Source organism: Astatotilapia calliptera, chromosome 15 (assembly GCF_900246225.1).
Source record: "Astatotilapia calliptera chromosome 15, fAstCal1.2, whole genome shotgun sequence".
Taxonomy (NCBI): Eukaryota; Metazoa; Chordata; class Actinopteri; order Cichliformes; family Cichlidae; genus Astatotilapia; species Astatotilapia calliptera.
The window spans coordinates 18677403-18692808 of record NC_039316.1 but is presented as its reverse complement, the minus strand read 5'-3'; the positions used below and the strand labels follow the sequence as shown (position 1 = coordinate 18692808).

At 44.6% G+C, this 15406-nt stretch overlaps 1 protein-coding gene across 5 annotated transcripts in view; it reads right to left on the bottom strand.

Annotated features, from left to right (window-relative positions):
- LOC113006846 (plasminogen-like) overlaps positions 1-15406 on the bottom strand; it is an 88348-nt gene that overhangs the window by 53226 nt on the left and 19716 nt on the right. For 2 of the 5 annotated variants that reach the window (XM_026143051.1, XM_026143049.1), the window contains exons 5-7: positions 15228-15367; positions 14847-14961; positions 14623-14762 (exon numbers count right to left, since the gene is read on the bottom strand). In XM_026143051.1, coding sequence (XP_025998836.1) covers positions 14623-14762; positions 14847-14961; positions 15228-15367 — 395 coding nt within the window. Of the gene's footprint in view, positions 1-9547; positions 9663-14622; positions 14763-14846; positions 14962-15227; positions 15368-15406 lie in introns of all 5 variants that reach the window. The other 3 variants (XM_026143050.1, XM_026143054.1, XM_026143053.1) reach the window with 3 other exon arrangements.

Below are 15406 nucleotides of genomic sequence, written 5' to 3'. Positions count from 1 at the left end.
AATATGCCAATGCCATGTTGTTCCACTTGATTAGTCTGTATTATCATTCTTTATTTATGTTATTTTTTTAAGTTATTACAAATTGGACAGACATATGGAAAGGGAGAAAGGAAGCAAAGGGGTAGGGGAGACGGTAAAAGAAGACACTGCGAAAATCCGTTTGATCACCCGTCAAAAGAAGAAAAGAGAAAACAAACAGCACAACATGATAGAGACAACAACCTAGATACATGTAAGTAACAGTAAATACTAAATATTGAATGTTACTAAGTGGCACGGAGGACCGACAGTGCACAATATGCTTTAAGTTAGCAGCCAAGGAAGATAGGTTTGTGTATGTGAGCGCCTGTGTGTACACCTGTATGCGTGAGCGCGTTTAAGTTTAAAAGGTTTCTCCATCTGGGGGTGTGAGGGAAAATCTAAACTTAAACTAGGAAACTATAAATAAGACTTTCACTATGACTTGACAAAATTAAACTGGATGTGGGGTAGGTAACACAGACGATGCAACAATGAACAAAGGGAGACGGAGGACTTTGTTACGACTGTTGTCGTAATGTTGTCTCATATGTAAATCTGAGTGTACAGGTTAGTGATGGGTCGGTCGTGAATGAAATGGCTCTTACGGTGTGTTCACACCGAACGCGATGGACGCGAATAGAGCGTCAGGTTTACATGTAAAGTCAATGGAAAGGCGCGATGACGCGCGATTGCGGGTCCCGCGAAAATTCGGAAGCAGATTTGCGTCGCGAAAACGCCAAAACGCGTGAAACGCGCGTCAGTGTAGCGCGTCTGGCGCGTTTGACTCGCGAATAAAACCACGCGCGTGAGTTTTTGTGTTGCATTTTGTGCATACGCGCGTTTCGCGTCTACCGTTCGAGTTGGAAAAATCTGAACTCCAGCGTCAAATCGCGCCGCGACAACCAATCAGGAGCCTGGTGACGTGGCTGTTACCTAGGTCAAAGGGGCAGATCCAGCCAAAGCCTTTCATACTTCAATGGAGGGGAAGGCTAATCAATGCGGTAGCAAACAACTCGGAGCTGTACAACACCAGCTGCTTTCAGTACCGAGACAGGAATAAAAAGGACCGAGCTTGGAGGAAGATATGTGAAGAGATCGGGCAACCTGGTAAGTTCATTCATTTCTCTTTTGAAAGTTTTCACTGACCCGGGGAAGCCGCACAAAAGCTAGCAAGCCACCGCTATTTTCCCACTGACGTACAAATACCGTTCTGCTTTTATGCATGTTGTCATTTAGGAATATATTTTATTGTTTATTAATAAACAGCACACAGTGGTCCCGCTGTTCATCCGTCACTGCTTTGCTTTTTCGCTGATTTTTTATTGCACAGTACAGCATTGCATTCTGCAGCCTGATTGACAAATCTCCTCCGTGTCGTGTCTCCTGCGCTTGCCAAATTTATCACGTTTGGTTTTGATAACCATCGCGTCCAATAGAAAAAACAGCACAAAAACACCCATAACTATGAGCCTCATTCGGAAATAGACACCTGCACCGTGAGGGAAAAAGGCGCACGAAAGTGGCGGGCAGATGAAGACAAACCGCGGCATAATAATACTTTTACGTTTTGCAATCTACAAAGGTTTGCACTTTGAGAATCAATTGTGAGAACTGTGACCAGGGGCTAGTTATTCTGAGAACCCCTGCAATAAATGAGGGACCACTGTATACTCTACGATTATTATATCCAACCTGTTAACATTTAATACTGTATTGATAGAACCAACTGATTCTGCAGCAGAGCATCCCCTGTCCCTGAGCTCCTGCTGCTGCACCCACAGATATGTACAGCAAGCACTGATACCTTTTTAGTCGGTGGGATTCCCTTGTGATCACCTTTACTAAATATCTACAACCAATCTGATTATATCCTGTTATTATTTATTTTATTTTTTTTTCAATGTTGAAATTAAAATCTAGTAGCAGCCTTCTCATTTCTTTGTGTTTTGTGCTGTTTTACAGGCCCACAGAGGAGGACGGCTCCGAGGCAGATGAGGGACGGGTCCCAGGACGGTCCATCGGCGGTGGAGCTGGCCATCCTGGAGTCCCTGAAGAGGCCACACCAGTCTCCAATGGAGCATTTCCTCCTCAGCCTTGTTCCTGCTCTGGAGAGCAGCTGGTCCTTTTTATTCCTGTCTCTCTGTAAATTCTTATATTTTATATATTTATGTTTAATGTTTTTCTGTTTGAGACTTTTAATATTATTTCAAATAAATGTTTATAATGACTAATGTCTCAGTTCTACTACACAGCAAATGTTGGCACACGACTTGACACATGTAGAATTTATTTCATATTATACTAATGACAAAATATACTGATACAGTGGGATGCAGAAGTTTGGGCAACCTTGTTAATAGCCATTATTTTCCTGTATAAATTGTTGGTTGTTACAATAAAAAATGTCAGTTAAATATCATACAGGAGACACACACAGTGATATTTGAGAAGTGAAAAGAAGTTTACTGGATTTACAGAAAGTGTGCAATAATTGTTTAAACAAAATCAAGCAGGTGCATCAATTTGGGCACCACAAAAAAGAAATGAAATGAATATTTAGTGTATATCAATGTGTGTGTCTCCTATATGATATATGGGGTGCCTTTGTCTGGATGTGCTTCCCATCCAGAGCTGCACAGCACAGAGGAAAGTTCCAGCGCTCCTGGAATCCCTCTGTGATGGAGCGCCAGTCTCCAGGTGAAGGCACAGCCATGAAATCGTCCACTAGACAGTCCCAGATGGACGTCGCTGCCTGGGGGGTGATCTGGCTCACCGTGGACACACCGACTCTGAAACTGAACGCGATGGTCCTGAAGGAGTCCCCGGTGACAAGGAACCTGGACAAAATTGTTCAAAATCAGTATTATGTGTACTGCAGTTACAAAATACATTATTCAAATTCCAAAATACTTTTGTGATGTCAGATATAAATCACAAAACTTAAATCTTACATAAAACATTTTGTAATTATAAGGATAATTACAAAATGTATATTAGATAATATCTAAAACAGTTGTGTTTTGTTTTAACTTTAACATATCATAATTTGATTGGTAGCAACTTTCACAACTACAGTGAGCCAATCACTCATAATTCCTAAACATGTCAATCAGGTAGGAATGAAGTAAGACATTAATAGAAATAAAGAGTTGTATGTTGACATGTAGCCCTTTCCTTGCTTAAATCATTGTTAATATTTTTGAAAAATTAATCTGTGATAAGACAGCTTATCAAGATAGAACCATGTAACTAGAGATGAACCAAACTGTTCACAGTTTTATCTAACTCTGTTTTAATAAAGGCTGTGACCCCTGCTATAGAGTCTGACAGCTGCAGGGATTATATACAAATATTCAACTATCCCAGAATTAAACCAGGTCTAAATAAAAAGGAGTGAGTATCACTACAAAGGTTAACTCAGTGGTCCTAATGCTACAGTTTGATATCAGCAAAGACCGAGCGCATACATTGATAGGACACCACAGCCATGCTATCATTCAAACACTGATAACAGCATAAATCGAATTAAATCGGGACTTGATGAGAGCTTCTGAGTATCACTAGAAATATTATAAAGAGTCGTCTCTGTACCACAGTTTGCTTTCAGTAAACACCGACAGCATTCACTGTTAGCATAGCACATCCATGTTAGCAGTGTATAACTGGATGGATTAGCATATTAGCACAGATAGCAATAAAGGACTACCGTATTAAATAGTTTTACTAACCTCAGGCAGACGGACAGGCGCTCTGCAGGTGGGATTGAGCGTCTGTAGTTGGTGTCTAGGCGGGCGATGCTGGGACCGACGAGGGAAAGCAGGTCCTCAAACTGGCCGACAGTGATAGCGCTGGAATCGGCCTCATCCAGGCGCAGCTCCTGGAGCAAGTGGTGAAACTCACCAAACTGCTCATGCCTCTGGAGGACCTGATGGACCCAGGTACGGCGAGGACGTCTTTTACGCTGCTGCTCTGCTCTCCACAGTACATAGAGAAGGGAGACTCTCTCTTCAAGCGCTAGCTCGATAGCTGCCATCTTGCAAAGATACCAGTCTGGCACAACTCCCTCCCACATTCCTCCCACATTTCCGGTTCACGCGCGTCAAAATATGATATTTTGACGCGCGATGGATTTTTCTTGGACACGCGTTGAGACGCGAATGTACACGCGTCAAATTAGGGGCGTTTGGGGCGTTTTATTCGCGTCCATCGCGTTCGCTGTGAACACACCGTTAGAGCCGGGTCCTTATTAGGAGCCATGGGTTTTTTCCTCTTTCTCTTGCTCTCTCGCTCTCTCACTTTTTTTTTTTGCTTCATGCTGCACGTTAGCCTTGTGTTTGGGCTGAGCAGAGACGGGAGACACAAACAGAGCCTTGTGTTTGTGCCCGAGGGGACAGGGGCGGTAGTTACATCGCAACAGCAGTAGCACACGAAAAGACCAGGAGGGAGAGAGAGAGAATGACAGAAACAACAAGAGACAACATCATTACATTAGAAAGTTATGTTAAAGAAAATGAGTGACACCAAGAAAAGAAGAAAAATCTGTAACCATTTCAATTTTATTGAAAATAGAAATGCTCTTCTGAATAGTTGCTGGGATGCTTAGAACTCAAAATTCACTGCTTTAAATAGTTTATTTTGATGCACATGCTGTTTTCTTTTGCAAAGAAAGCAGTCTCCATTGTTGACATACCATCACCTGATGTCCAGTAACATCATATCATCATTCCTTTCTCTGGCTTTTTCATAATGTAAAACAAAGTTTACACTTTAAATTGACTTACATTACATTTTCTTCTCTTCTATCTTGTACTTAATTTGTCACTAATTCCAACACAGATAAACATTCAGCCACATATGAATACACTTTAAGTTAACATTAAGTTTTTGCTATTTTAGTTCACATACATTTGTCATTAGTTCAATCCCACATGAACATCCATTTCAACGTGCTCGTTCTTATTCATTTTCTTAGGAACACTTTTCCTACATTTCTCTTCAAAACTCAGTTTTTGTCAATCACCAAATATTATAATATAACATAATAAATAGAATATTTTTTAAATCAGAACATCTTGTATAAAGTGTGATTTTCTGATTTTGTTTAACTTGTATTTTTCTTCTCTGGCAGAATTTGTGATTTTCATGCACTACTTAATGTGTATCCATACTTAATAAAAAATACTTTATAAAAACGTTCATGTCAGAGCAGAACAACGTATACATGTTAAGACATCCTCAACAACCGCATTACGGATGATAGCTTTTAGTTGGCTTTGATGGTTGCATTGATCCAGTCCACAAACTTAGAAACTTGAGTGTAAACACTGGCCGTCCTGCCCAACGTACATCACTCAGTCCATGTTGCGACACCCTGAAGGACAAATCTGTTCTGCTCATAACAAACCGGAGGACCACCTCTGTCACCCTACAGGTAGGAAACAAAAACTAGATATTAGATAGTGGATACTTTTAGGGCTGGGCCATATTATACCGTTCACGATAATACCGGTATAATGTTAGGCAACGATAGGAAAATGAAATATCGCGATAGAATGGGAGTAAAACGCGCATGCGCAGTGCCTTTGTTTTCATACGCACATGGCCGGTCGTTGAGTGAAACAGATGAACCAGAATTGGTTTGTAAAAATGGTGCAACTTCAGTGATGTGGAACTGGTTTGGTGTTTGTCCGTCAGATACACAACAAAGCACATGTTTTTGCAGAACATGCAAGCGGCCATCGTTATTGTCGTATTTGTCGGACTAAGATGCTCTTAAATCTGGGAGTAATCTGGGTCCTAAGCTCCGTATGCTTCAGGTCAAACAACACTGCAGCATCACTTAGAGTTAAAAACTGTCTCTGCTATCACTTCCAACATAAATGAAGACAGGAAACTAAACAGCAGTGACGTTTGTAGGGTTACTGAAGTTGGGCTAGCTGGCATATAATGATGTGCTACCTGATCGCTAGCGACACAGCTATGTTAGCATAACATAAGCAGTGAAGCTGGAGGACGAACACTAACACTTTTCCACTTATAAAAGTTAATGTGAAGGTTCTTCATGGTTAGAGACAAATGCCATCGCATGGCAGGATGCTGTAAATGGACCAAACTTCAGTCAGGAGAACAACTGAGATAATCCATCCACAATACGAGGTTAGTCATTAATATACTGCAACAACATGGGAATAGAGCAGCTGCAGAGAATTCAACATTAATGAATCAATGTTACAGAAGTGGAGGAAGCAAGAAGAATGAGTTTAATAAAGTTTGATTTATCTGACTGCTTTGTTTCGCTTAATGTGTCTTATAATCCTGTGCACCTTATGGTCCGAAAAATGTGTACTGCACACTGCAGTTTAATGTTGCAAAGCACCTCTTTTTAACTTCAGTGGACATTATACATGGTTATGCTCAGGATATGTCAGCCCATTTCTACTGGAAATGCCTTTTGGTTAAACTTTCAGCAAGGAATTTGCATTTGCACTGTTACATTTTTATAAAGCTTTAATGTACATAAAAACCAGCTTCTTGTTTAAGTGAAAATAAATGGAAGGTTGTCTTTTTGCACTAGTAATGTTGTGGAGTTGTATTTTGTCTCGCATCAATTATATCATCGGTTATATCGTTATCGCAAATTTTCAAATATATATCGTGATAAATATTTTTGGCCATATCGCCCTGCTCTAGATACTTTACTATTTTACTCACACAGCTGTTTTTGACTGATGCTAAAAGCAAGCTAAGAAAGTGTCAGAGTCTGCGTGTGGAGAGAGGAGAGCGGACCCAAATGCAGACAAAATGAAGCGTGGAACATAACTAGATTTTAACGAAAAGGGAGCTGTTCATTGTGGCTGTTAGAAAGGTGCAAAACAAATCTAAAGTGGAAAAACTAAACATAAACATGAAAACCTGGTGTGGAAGGGTGGATACCTGGAAACAGGGCGTGAACACAACAGACAACCTAACAATGGATGCATGACAACAGATCACATAAATACTAGGGGTGCAACGATACACAAAATTCCCGGTTCGGTTCGATACTTTGGTGTCACGGTTCGATATTTTTTCAATACAAAATAAAATGTTCATGCCTTTTTAATTTGTCATTTATTAAAATTATAAATATATATATTTTAACTCAAAAGTACAGTTTTTAAATTTAACCCTAACCCTTGTGCGTGTTTTTTATTTTGACAGCGAATGCGCACCTGCGGACCACTTATGTGCAGCCCTGGTTATTTAGCTCGTCATATTGCAGCCACAGAAATTCTTTTGTCCATGAAACCATAAAGCTGCACTTTCTTTTTGCCTTATAGTCTGATTTGTCATAACTTTTCCGTTTTGCGGTAAGCTTTTCTTTGGCTGTCACTTCTTCACCCTGACCTGTCTTATTTGGCTCAGCAGAACTAAAATATATATATCCTGCTGCTTTTACAGACGCACTCACATAAGCTCAGCGATTCTCTGCGCGATCAACCTCTCACATGTTTAAGCTTGCTGCGGGAGATTTCACTTGTCATGTTTGCATAGTAAGCTAACGATTGATAAGACGATGTCAGAGGAATTGGTGCACAAATTATCATCACTCACCAATCAGTACTGTCGCTCTCTATACACAGTTCACGCGATTGCAAAGTGAAAGCAAAAAAACAAGCGCAAATTCAAACGCGATTTCAATATGTCACATATTGACAGTGGCTCACCGATGCCAATGACATAACTACCCAGCTACATTTCCGAAAGAATGCAAAAGCATTGACATATATTTTTCCTTCCTATAATAGCCGGACGGGCAGGGCAGAGATAGATTTTGGTAGCCCGACTGGAAAAATCGCTAGCCCCGGGACGTCGGGCTAGCGATTTTGCGAGCCCTGTATCTGATTGAGAAATCACTCATCTTTGGAAAAGAGAGTTTATTACAGAGAAATGGCTCTTTCCAAAATAAAAGCTATACTATCCGCTTCTTCTGGGCTATATTCTCAGCAGCATATTAAACATATCAGGTCCCCATAAGGAGACTCATGTGCTAACGGCTGTCTAAATGACTCGGGTAAAGTTTGTAGCATGCATGCTTGTTGTTTTTGTCTTTGCACTAGGATGATGTCGGCGTAAATGTGCAGTCATATTCGTTGTGTTCCCACTAGTGCTTTCAGGTTAACCTCGTTAAAATGACCTTAACGCCACAACACGGCAAATCTCCGTTAACGAGCTACCCCTGATAGCCCCGTGCATGGGGCTAGACGGCCAACACGTTAACGAGCTAACTGCGCTAACACACTAGCTCCCACCCATGTAATTGAGCATTGCGTGGCACATCCAACATACTGTTTTACTTTAGTCCATGACGCGCTTACCTTCAGGGTCATACGTCACATGAAAACCAAAATAATTCCAAACGCCAGATCTGAATGAGGGTGGGGGAGGTTCAATTTGCCATGTTGCAAGGAGAGCTTAACTTCTGTCTCGCTAGCTTGCCCTGCGCTCTTCCTTCTGACTATGCTGTCTGTGTTGAGCGCTCAGTGGATCTGCGCTCGACAGTGCAGCCTAGGCGGAGTAGTCGAACACAGATACATATGCGTACCGAACCAAAAGCGCTGTATCGAACGGTTCAATATCGATACGAATATCGTTGTACCCCTAATAAATACACACAAGGGTGACAAGGCAAATGGAAACACACGGGGAACACAGCTGAAACAGATGAACATGACGCCACAGGGGAAGAAAAATTAAACAAATTAGACTGTCAAAATAGAAAATACAGAGGTGCAGACTTAAGACACACGACCTTGACATGACATCAGGGAACAGGAGATGGGACACGGGTATAAGAAACAAATACAGAACATGACAGCGAGGGGGAGACAAGGAATGAGATACAAGGGGAAACGTAAACGAGGAGGAGACAAGACTGGGCACACGGGAAAGAGAGGGAACGAGAGCAACGCAAAGGGAGACAAAGGCATCACAGAGACGCACAAAGGGCGACGGGGACTTAAACACAGGGGACATGACAGACTCCCACACTAAAGACATGAAATTACAATCATCATAATGAGGAATAGTGGTGGGTCGGTCGCGAACGAAATGGCTCTTAGAGCCGGTTCTTTGACGTGAACGATGCGAGCTATATTTCTTTTGAGATTATTTACAAGGATAGAAACGGTTAAACTTTGGAGAAGAAAGAGAGGGATTGTTTGGCCATTGGTTCAGAAAAACACAAGAGTAGTAAAGAGAAAAGAAATGTATGTATATGGGTTGTTGACAACGGCCATAATTAAATGAATTATGAATCCTACCAGAGCAACTAGGTACGTTGCAGTGCTCCCAGCGGGCATTAGGATCCGTAGTGTAACACCACGGTCCATTGCTGTCCCCATCAGGGTTTCTGCAGAAGTTGGAGTAAAGCTCTGCTTGTGGGTGGCTCTGCGGCGTGAAACTGCAGCAGAAACATTAAGAACAAATCTCACAAAGGCATAAAAGGATATGAAATGATGATGTAAAATCAAATGCAAACACATACTTTGGCCTGTGTGGGTAGCTTGAGTCCCATCTTTGACAGATCTTTCCTGAGTTTGTTCTGGACTTTGTTCCTCTATAATCTCTTCCTATTCCATTTACACACTCAAGAAGATAGTCTAGAAAAGAAAAGAAAAGAAAAGAAAAGAAAAGAAAAGAAATAGATTGACTGATGTTTATCACAAATTTCTTATCTGATCTGAGTTCTGTGATGTTTTATGAAACTAAATTAAATTACAGCAGTGTTTAACTTTCAGGTGAAGCTGTTTTCAGTGGTGGAGATTCTTCCTCTGTTATTCTCACCACTGCAGACCATACAGTGGTCTCTGGCCTGCTGTAGAGGAGGGGTAGCACAGTGAGCTCGCAGGAGCGGCACGGGGGTGTGTTTGAAACAGGTATGCTGGGTCAGGTTAAATGACACTGCTATCTTTTGGGGGTTTTCCAGTGACAGTGGAGCAGAAGGACGTGTGTGTGGCAGCAGCCTTGGAGAGACTGTTCCAGCGTGCAGAGCACCGAAACAACAGCATCTGCTGCCCACAGATAATAAAAGATAACAGAGTAAACTGCCAACTGTGTGTGTGCGTGGGGTCCTTACCACAGTGGTGCTGAAATCTTGGTGCTATGTCGGACCCCCAGTCACTCTGCCCGCTCCAGATTGTGGGCCAGGTGATGTCTGCACAGCAGGCGGCTGCGCAGGAGGAGCAGCTGGGGGTATTGCGGGACCACTTGGAGTGGGACACCGCTGTACTGGAGCGGCTGATGGGGGCTGCAGCTGTGCCAGCGTGTCATCCCCCCCGCCCCCACGCTGTCAGTGGCACTTCACCGGATGGTACCGTTGGTTAGGGCTGCACGATTAATCATTAGAAAATCGCGTTCTCGATTCATACTTATGTGCGATCTCATTTCCAAATGACAACGATTTAAAAGATTTTTTTAAAAAGACGACGACGACGATTGTACCGCATTTTGGTCCAGGACGTAATCTGCATGAAAACAAGCGCTCTCTCTTCCTGCTCAACAAATGACAAGGGCGGAGCCTTATACCACGTGATACAGAAGCTGTGCCGTGTGATGCTAAAATTAGCAGGGAAAAAAACAACGGAGAGCACGTCAGGGATGATGAGAAAGTGACAGTAGAAAATCCGTCCCGGTCAACCACCCAAACATCAATAACGGGAACCTTATACAGCGCTTCCCTATACACGTCGAACTCCCGCAGGCACAAAGAAATTACGGAGGCTATCACTTATAACCTGACTAAAGATATGGCTCCCATCAACACTGTGCAAAATGAGGGATTTAGGAAAATGATCAACACCCTAGACAAATGCTACACAGTGCCGTCCCGCAACTATTTTTTCTATTGTTGCACTACCTGCTCTATACACGCAGTGTCGAGCAACGGTGGAGACGGAATTTCAAGCAGTACAACATTTTGCAGCAACAACAAAACGTGAGACATTTGTTGTTTTTATGTTTATTTATTGTTTTTATGTTCAGTCTCAACTGTTACGAAGTTGATGTGCAGTTAATAAGTGCAATAAATATTTATACTGGAAAAGAAAATCGTGAGAGAATCGTGATCTCAATTCTACCGTTGGTATTTATAGAGACTTTTCACGCCACAATGCTGGGGTGCTGCTGTCCGGAGGAAGAGTGGGCACCACGGCTGTTGCCTCTGTTGTCGGGTGAAGCCCAGACAGCTGCCCTGAGCCTGCCTCCGGCGTCCCATGGAGTGTATTAAGATGTCTGTCAGGCGGAATTGGATCACCTTGGTCTTTCCCCGGAGGATTACCGGCAGCAGTTCCACGCTGGTCAGATGCCGGGAGGGGAGCGGCTGATAGCATGGGCAAGGCAGCTCGAAGACGAGGCGAGGTGGCTGTGTCCAGGGCGCATGTAGGAAGACGCCCGTATGCTGGACTTGGTGGTCATGGAGCAATTTGTGAAGGGGTTGCCCGACGCCACCACACATTGGGATCGCTACCACAGCCCCATCGATCAGAACGTGGCAGTCAAACTGGTGGAGGACCATCTGGCCACTGGCCAGGAGTACACGCATCTGAGCAGCCAGCCTACAGGATGCCGGCGACATTGAAGAAGGGACCTCAGCATGGACAGGACGGAGTGAGCACCGGTGTGGAGCCCCAAGAACCTGTTTGCACCCCTGCTTCCTGCCAGAGACCCAGAAATGTTCGTCGCCGCCTCTGAGCCATGGGCGGCTGAACAGACCCTGGGGCCAGAGTGCTGAAAGTGCGGGTGGCTGGGGCACCTACGGCGGGAGTGTCCGTTGATGGAGGTGGGCCAGGTGTTCCGCTTCGCTGGGGCTCCGGCCTTGGGGGCTGCACCCAGACCCTCGTCCACTGAAGCTTGGTTTGCCCCGGCTCATTGTTGGAGGCGGAGTGGGTGGAGGTAAAATGTGTGCATGGGGATGTTCACAGGTATTCCATAGTACCGCTGCTGCTAAAATTCCGGGGCAAAATGCATAGGGGAAAGGCTGCGGTTAGCCCGCGCCTGTCGCGTCCCCTGATTTTGGGTACAAATTGGCTGGGGTTTCATAGCTTGTTGGAGCAGTACATGGGGATGCGATTATGACTGGTAGATGCGTGTAATGTCTGCATGGTGCTCAGTGGTGACGCGGGGTCGTCCGATGCTGACTTTTGTGGGGAAGAAGAAGTGGGTCCTTCTACGGAGGTCCTTCTGTCTTCTGTGTCACGCCCTATGGAAGATTTTCCACTGGAGCAGTCTTGTGATGACACCCTACACTCAGCCTATGACCAAGTGATAGATATTGATGGTCACCTGGTGTGCCCTGAAGCTATGCAGACTTACCCGCACTTCCAATTGCAGAACAGTAGGCTGTATTGAGTGAGTTGCGACACTCACACTAACGAAATACACACCCAGTTGTTGGTGCCACGGAGCCGGCTGAAAATGATTTCCCGGGCGGCTTATTGCAACCCCATGGCAGGGCACATGGGATGCAAGAAAACTCAGGAACAAGTAATGGCCCGATTTTATTGGCTGGGCAGACGTGCGCCGATGGTGCGTGTCATGCCCGGATTGCCAGATGGTGAGCCAGCCAGCCGTTCCAAAAGCGCTTTTGCATCCATTACCCTTAATGGAGGTCCCATTCGAACGCATTGGTGTGGACCTCATTGGGCCATTCCACCAGAGTGCACGCGGCTATCACTTTGTATTATCTCTGGTGGACTATGAAACGTGATACCCGGAAGCAGTGCCGCTGCGCACCATTTCTGTAAAGAGCCTGGCTCAGGCACTGTTTCAGGTCATCTCCCGAGTTGGTATTCCGAAAGAAATACTGACTGACCAGGGCACGTCGTTCTTGTCTCGCATACTCAAAGAGCTGTATGAATTACAGGGCATTAAATCCGTTTGGACCAGCATCTACCACCCTCAGACTGACGTGGAGCGGCTGAATAAGACTTTGAAGTCCATGATTCGTAAGTTCATTCATGAGGTTGAACACAATTGGGATCGCTAGTTAGACCCTCTGTTGTTTGCAGTGCGGGGAGTTCCCCAGGCCTCCACGGGATTTTTTACCTTTGAATTACTGTACGGCAGGAAGCCGCAGGCAGGAGAAAAGTCCGAGCCCCGCAAAAAATGAAATTCAGTACGTGCTGGACTGCTAAAACCGCTTCTCCGGTGAGCCTGGTTAAGGAAAGAGATGAGTTGAGGCCGGAGGTACCAAATTCCACTACTCCTGCCTCCCTTCATTGTGATAACTATCTCACACAGGCCCAGAGAGCAGTTGATGCTGCATTGCAACAGCCTGGTGCAGCCTGGCATATGGTGTGTTCATGGCCCTACAGGCTACCCGAACATAAAAATTGTTCAGAGGTAATTGGCTTAGATGCTAAAGCTGGGAGTAATAGAAGAATTATGATATAGCCCCATCGTTCTTGTGGTGACAAAAGATGGGTCTATATGGTTCTGTGTTGACTATCGCAAGGTGAATGAGGTGTCACAGTTTGATGCTTACCCCATGCCCCGGGTCGACGAGCTCCTGTTTCACGACGCTGGATTTGACTGAGGGCTACTGGCAAATTCCCTTTTCTGGAGAGTCCAGGGAAAAGACGGCTTTCTCTACTCCATACGGGTTGTACCAGTACCTTCCAGCTCCTCATGGACTGGGTGCTGAGACCACACACTGCAAATGCTGCCGCCCACTTGGATGATGTTATCATCTTCAGGGACACCTGGACGAAGCATGTGCAGCGGGTGGCCGCGGTCCTGGAGTTCCTGAGACATGCGGGGCTCACAGCCAACCCGAAGAAGAGTGCGGTTGGACAGAAGGAGGTAAAAGTATGTGGGGTACCACTTGGGGGGCGGGCAGGTTCGTCCTCAGGTGGAGAAGACAGCAGCGATTGCATCCTGCCTGCGCCCCTAGACCAAAATGGAGGTGAGACGGTTCCTGGGGCTGGCCGGCTATTATGGCCAATTTGTGCCAGGGTTTGCGGACCTGACCAGCCCCTTGATCGAAAGAGTGCCTCAGATCTGGTCCAGTGGACAGGGCAGTGCCAGGCAGCGTTTGTGTGGGTGAAACAGGCTCTCTGTGGGGAGCTGCTGCTATACACACTTAATTTCTCTCTCCCTTTTCTCCTGCAGACAGATGCCTCAAACAGAGGGCTGGGGGCCGTTTTGTCCCAGCAGGTCGGGGGAGTCGACCGACCGGTTGGTACATCAGCTGGAAGCTAATGGACCGAGAAACCTGGTACAGCACTGTGGGAAGGGAGTGCCTAGCGATCGGGTGGGCGGTTGACTCCCTTCATTACCAGCTCCCGGGATGCCCATTCACCCTCTGCTCAGACCATGCCCTGCTGCAGTGGCTCCACTGCATGAAGGATGCCAACGCCCAGATTACCCAGTGGTATCTGGCCTTGCAGCCTTTTAAGTTCAGTTTTTCAGAACATTGTGTAGTGCCTATATTTCACATATTAGCTACATTAAATACCAAACCAAATGGCAATTGTTGAAAGAGAAATGGCTGCTAGAGGACAATTAGACATGTATGTCAGCTGAACAAAACAAAACAAACACAATAACATGTATGAATCTTACCAAAGCAGCTGGGTACGTTGCAGTGCTCCCAGCGGGTGTTAGCATCAGTAGTGTAACACCACGGTCCATTTCTGTCCCCATCAGGGTTTCTGCAGAAGTTGGACTCTAGATCTGCTTGTGGGTGGCTCTGCGGCATGAAACTGCAGCAGAAACATTATGAAACGTTTTAACAAAGGCATAAAAGGATATGAAGTGATGATGTAAAATCAAATGCAAACACATACTTTGGCCTGTGTGGGTAGCTTGAGTCCCATCTTTGACAGATCTTTCCTGAGTTTGTTCTGGACTTTGTTCCTCTGTAATCTCTTCCTATTCCATTTACACACTCCAGAAGATATGCTAGAAAAGAAAAGAAAAGAAAATCACTAGAAATAGATTTATTGATGTTTATCACAAATTTCATAATATAAATTATTTATCCGGTGCGAGTTCTGTGATGTTTTATGAAACTAAATTAAATTACAGCAGTGTTTAACTTTCAGGTGAAGCTGTTTTCAGTGGTGGAGATTTTTCCTCTGTAATTCTCATTATTTCAGACCAGCCATTCCTCTGTGAAGGAAAACACTGATTTATCTCAAATATCATGGCCATGCATTATAACTTACCAAAGCAGCTGGGTACGTTGCAGTACTCCCAGCGGGTGTTAGGATCAGTAGTGTAACACCACGGTCCATTGCTGTCCCCATCAGGGTTTCTGCAGAAGTTGGAGTAAAGCTCTGCTTGTGGGTGGCTCTGCGGCTTGAAACTGCAGCAGAAACATTTCGAAAAACTTTCACTAAGACAT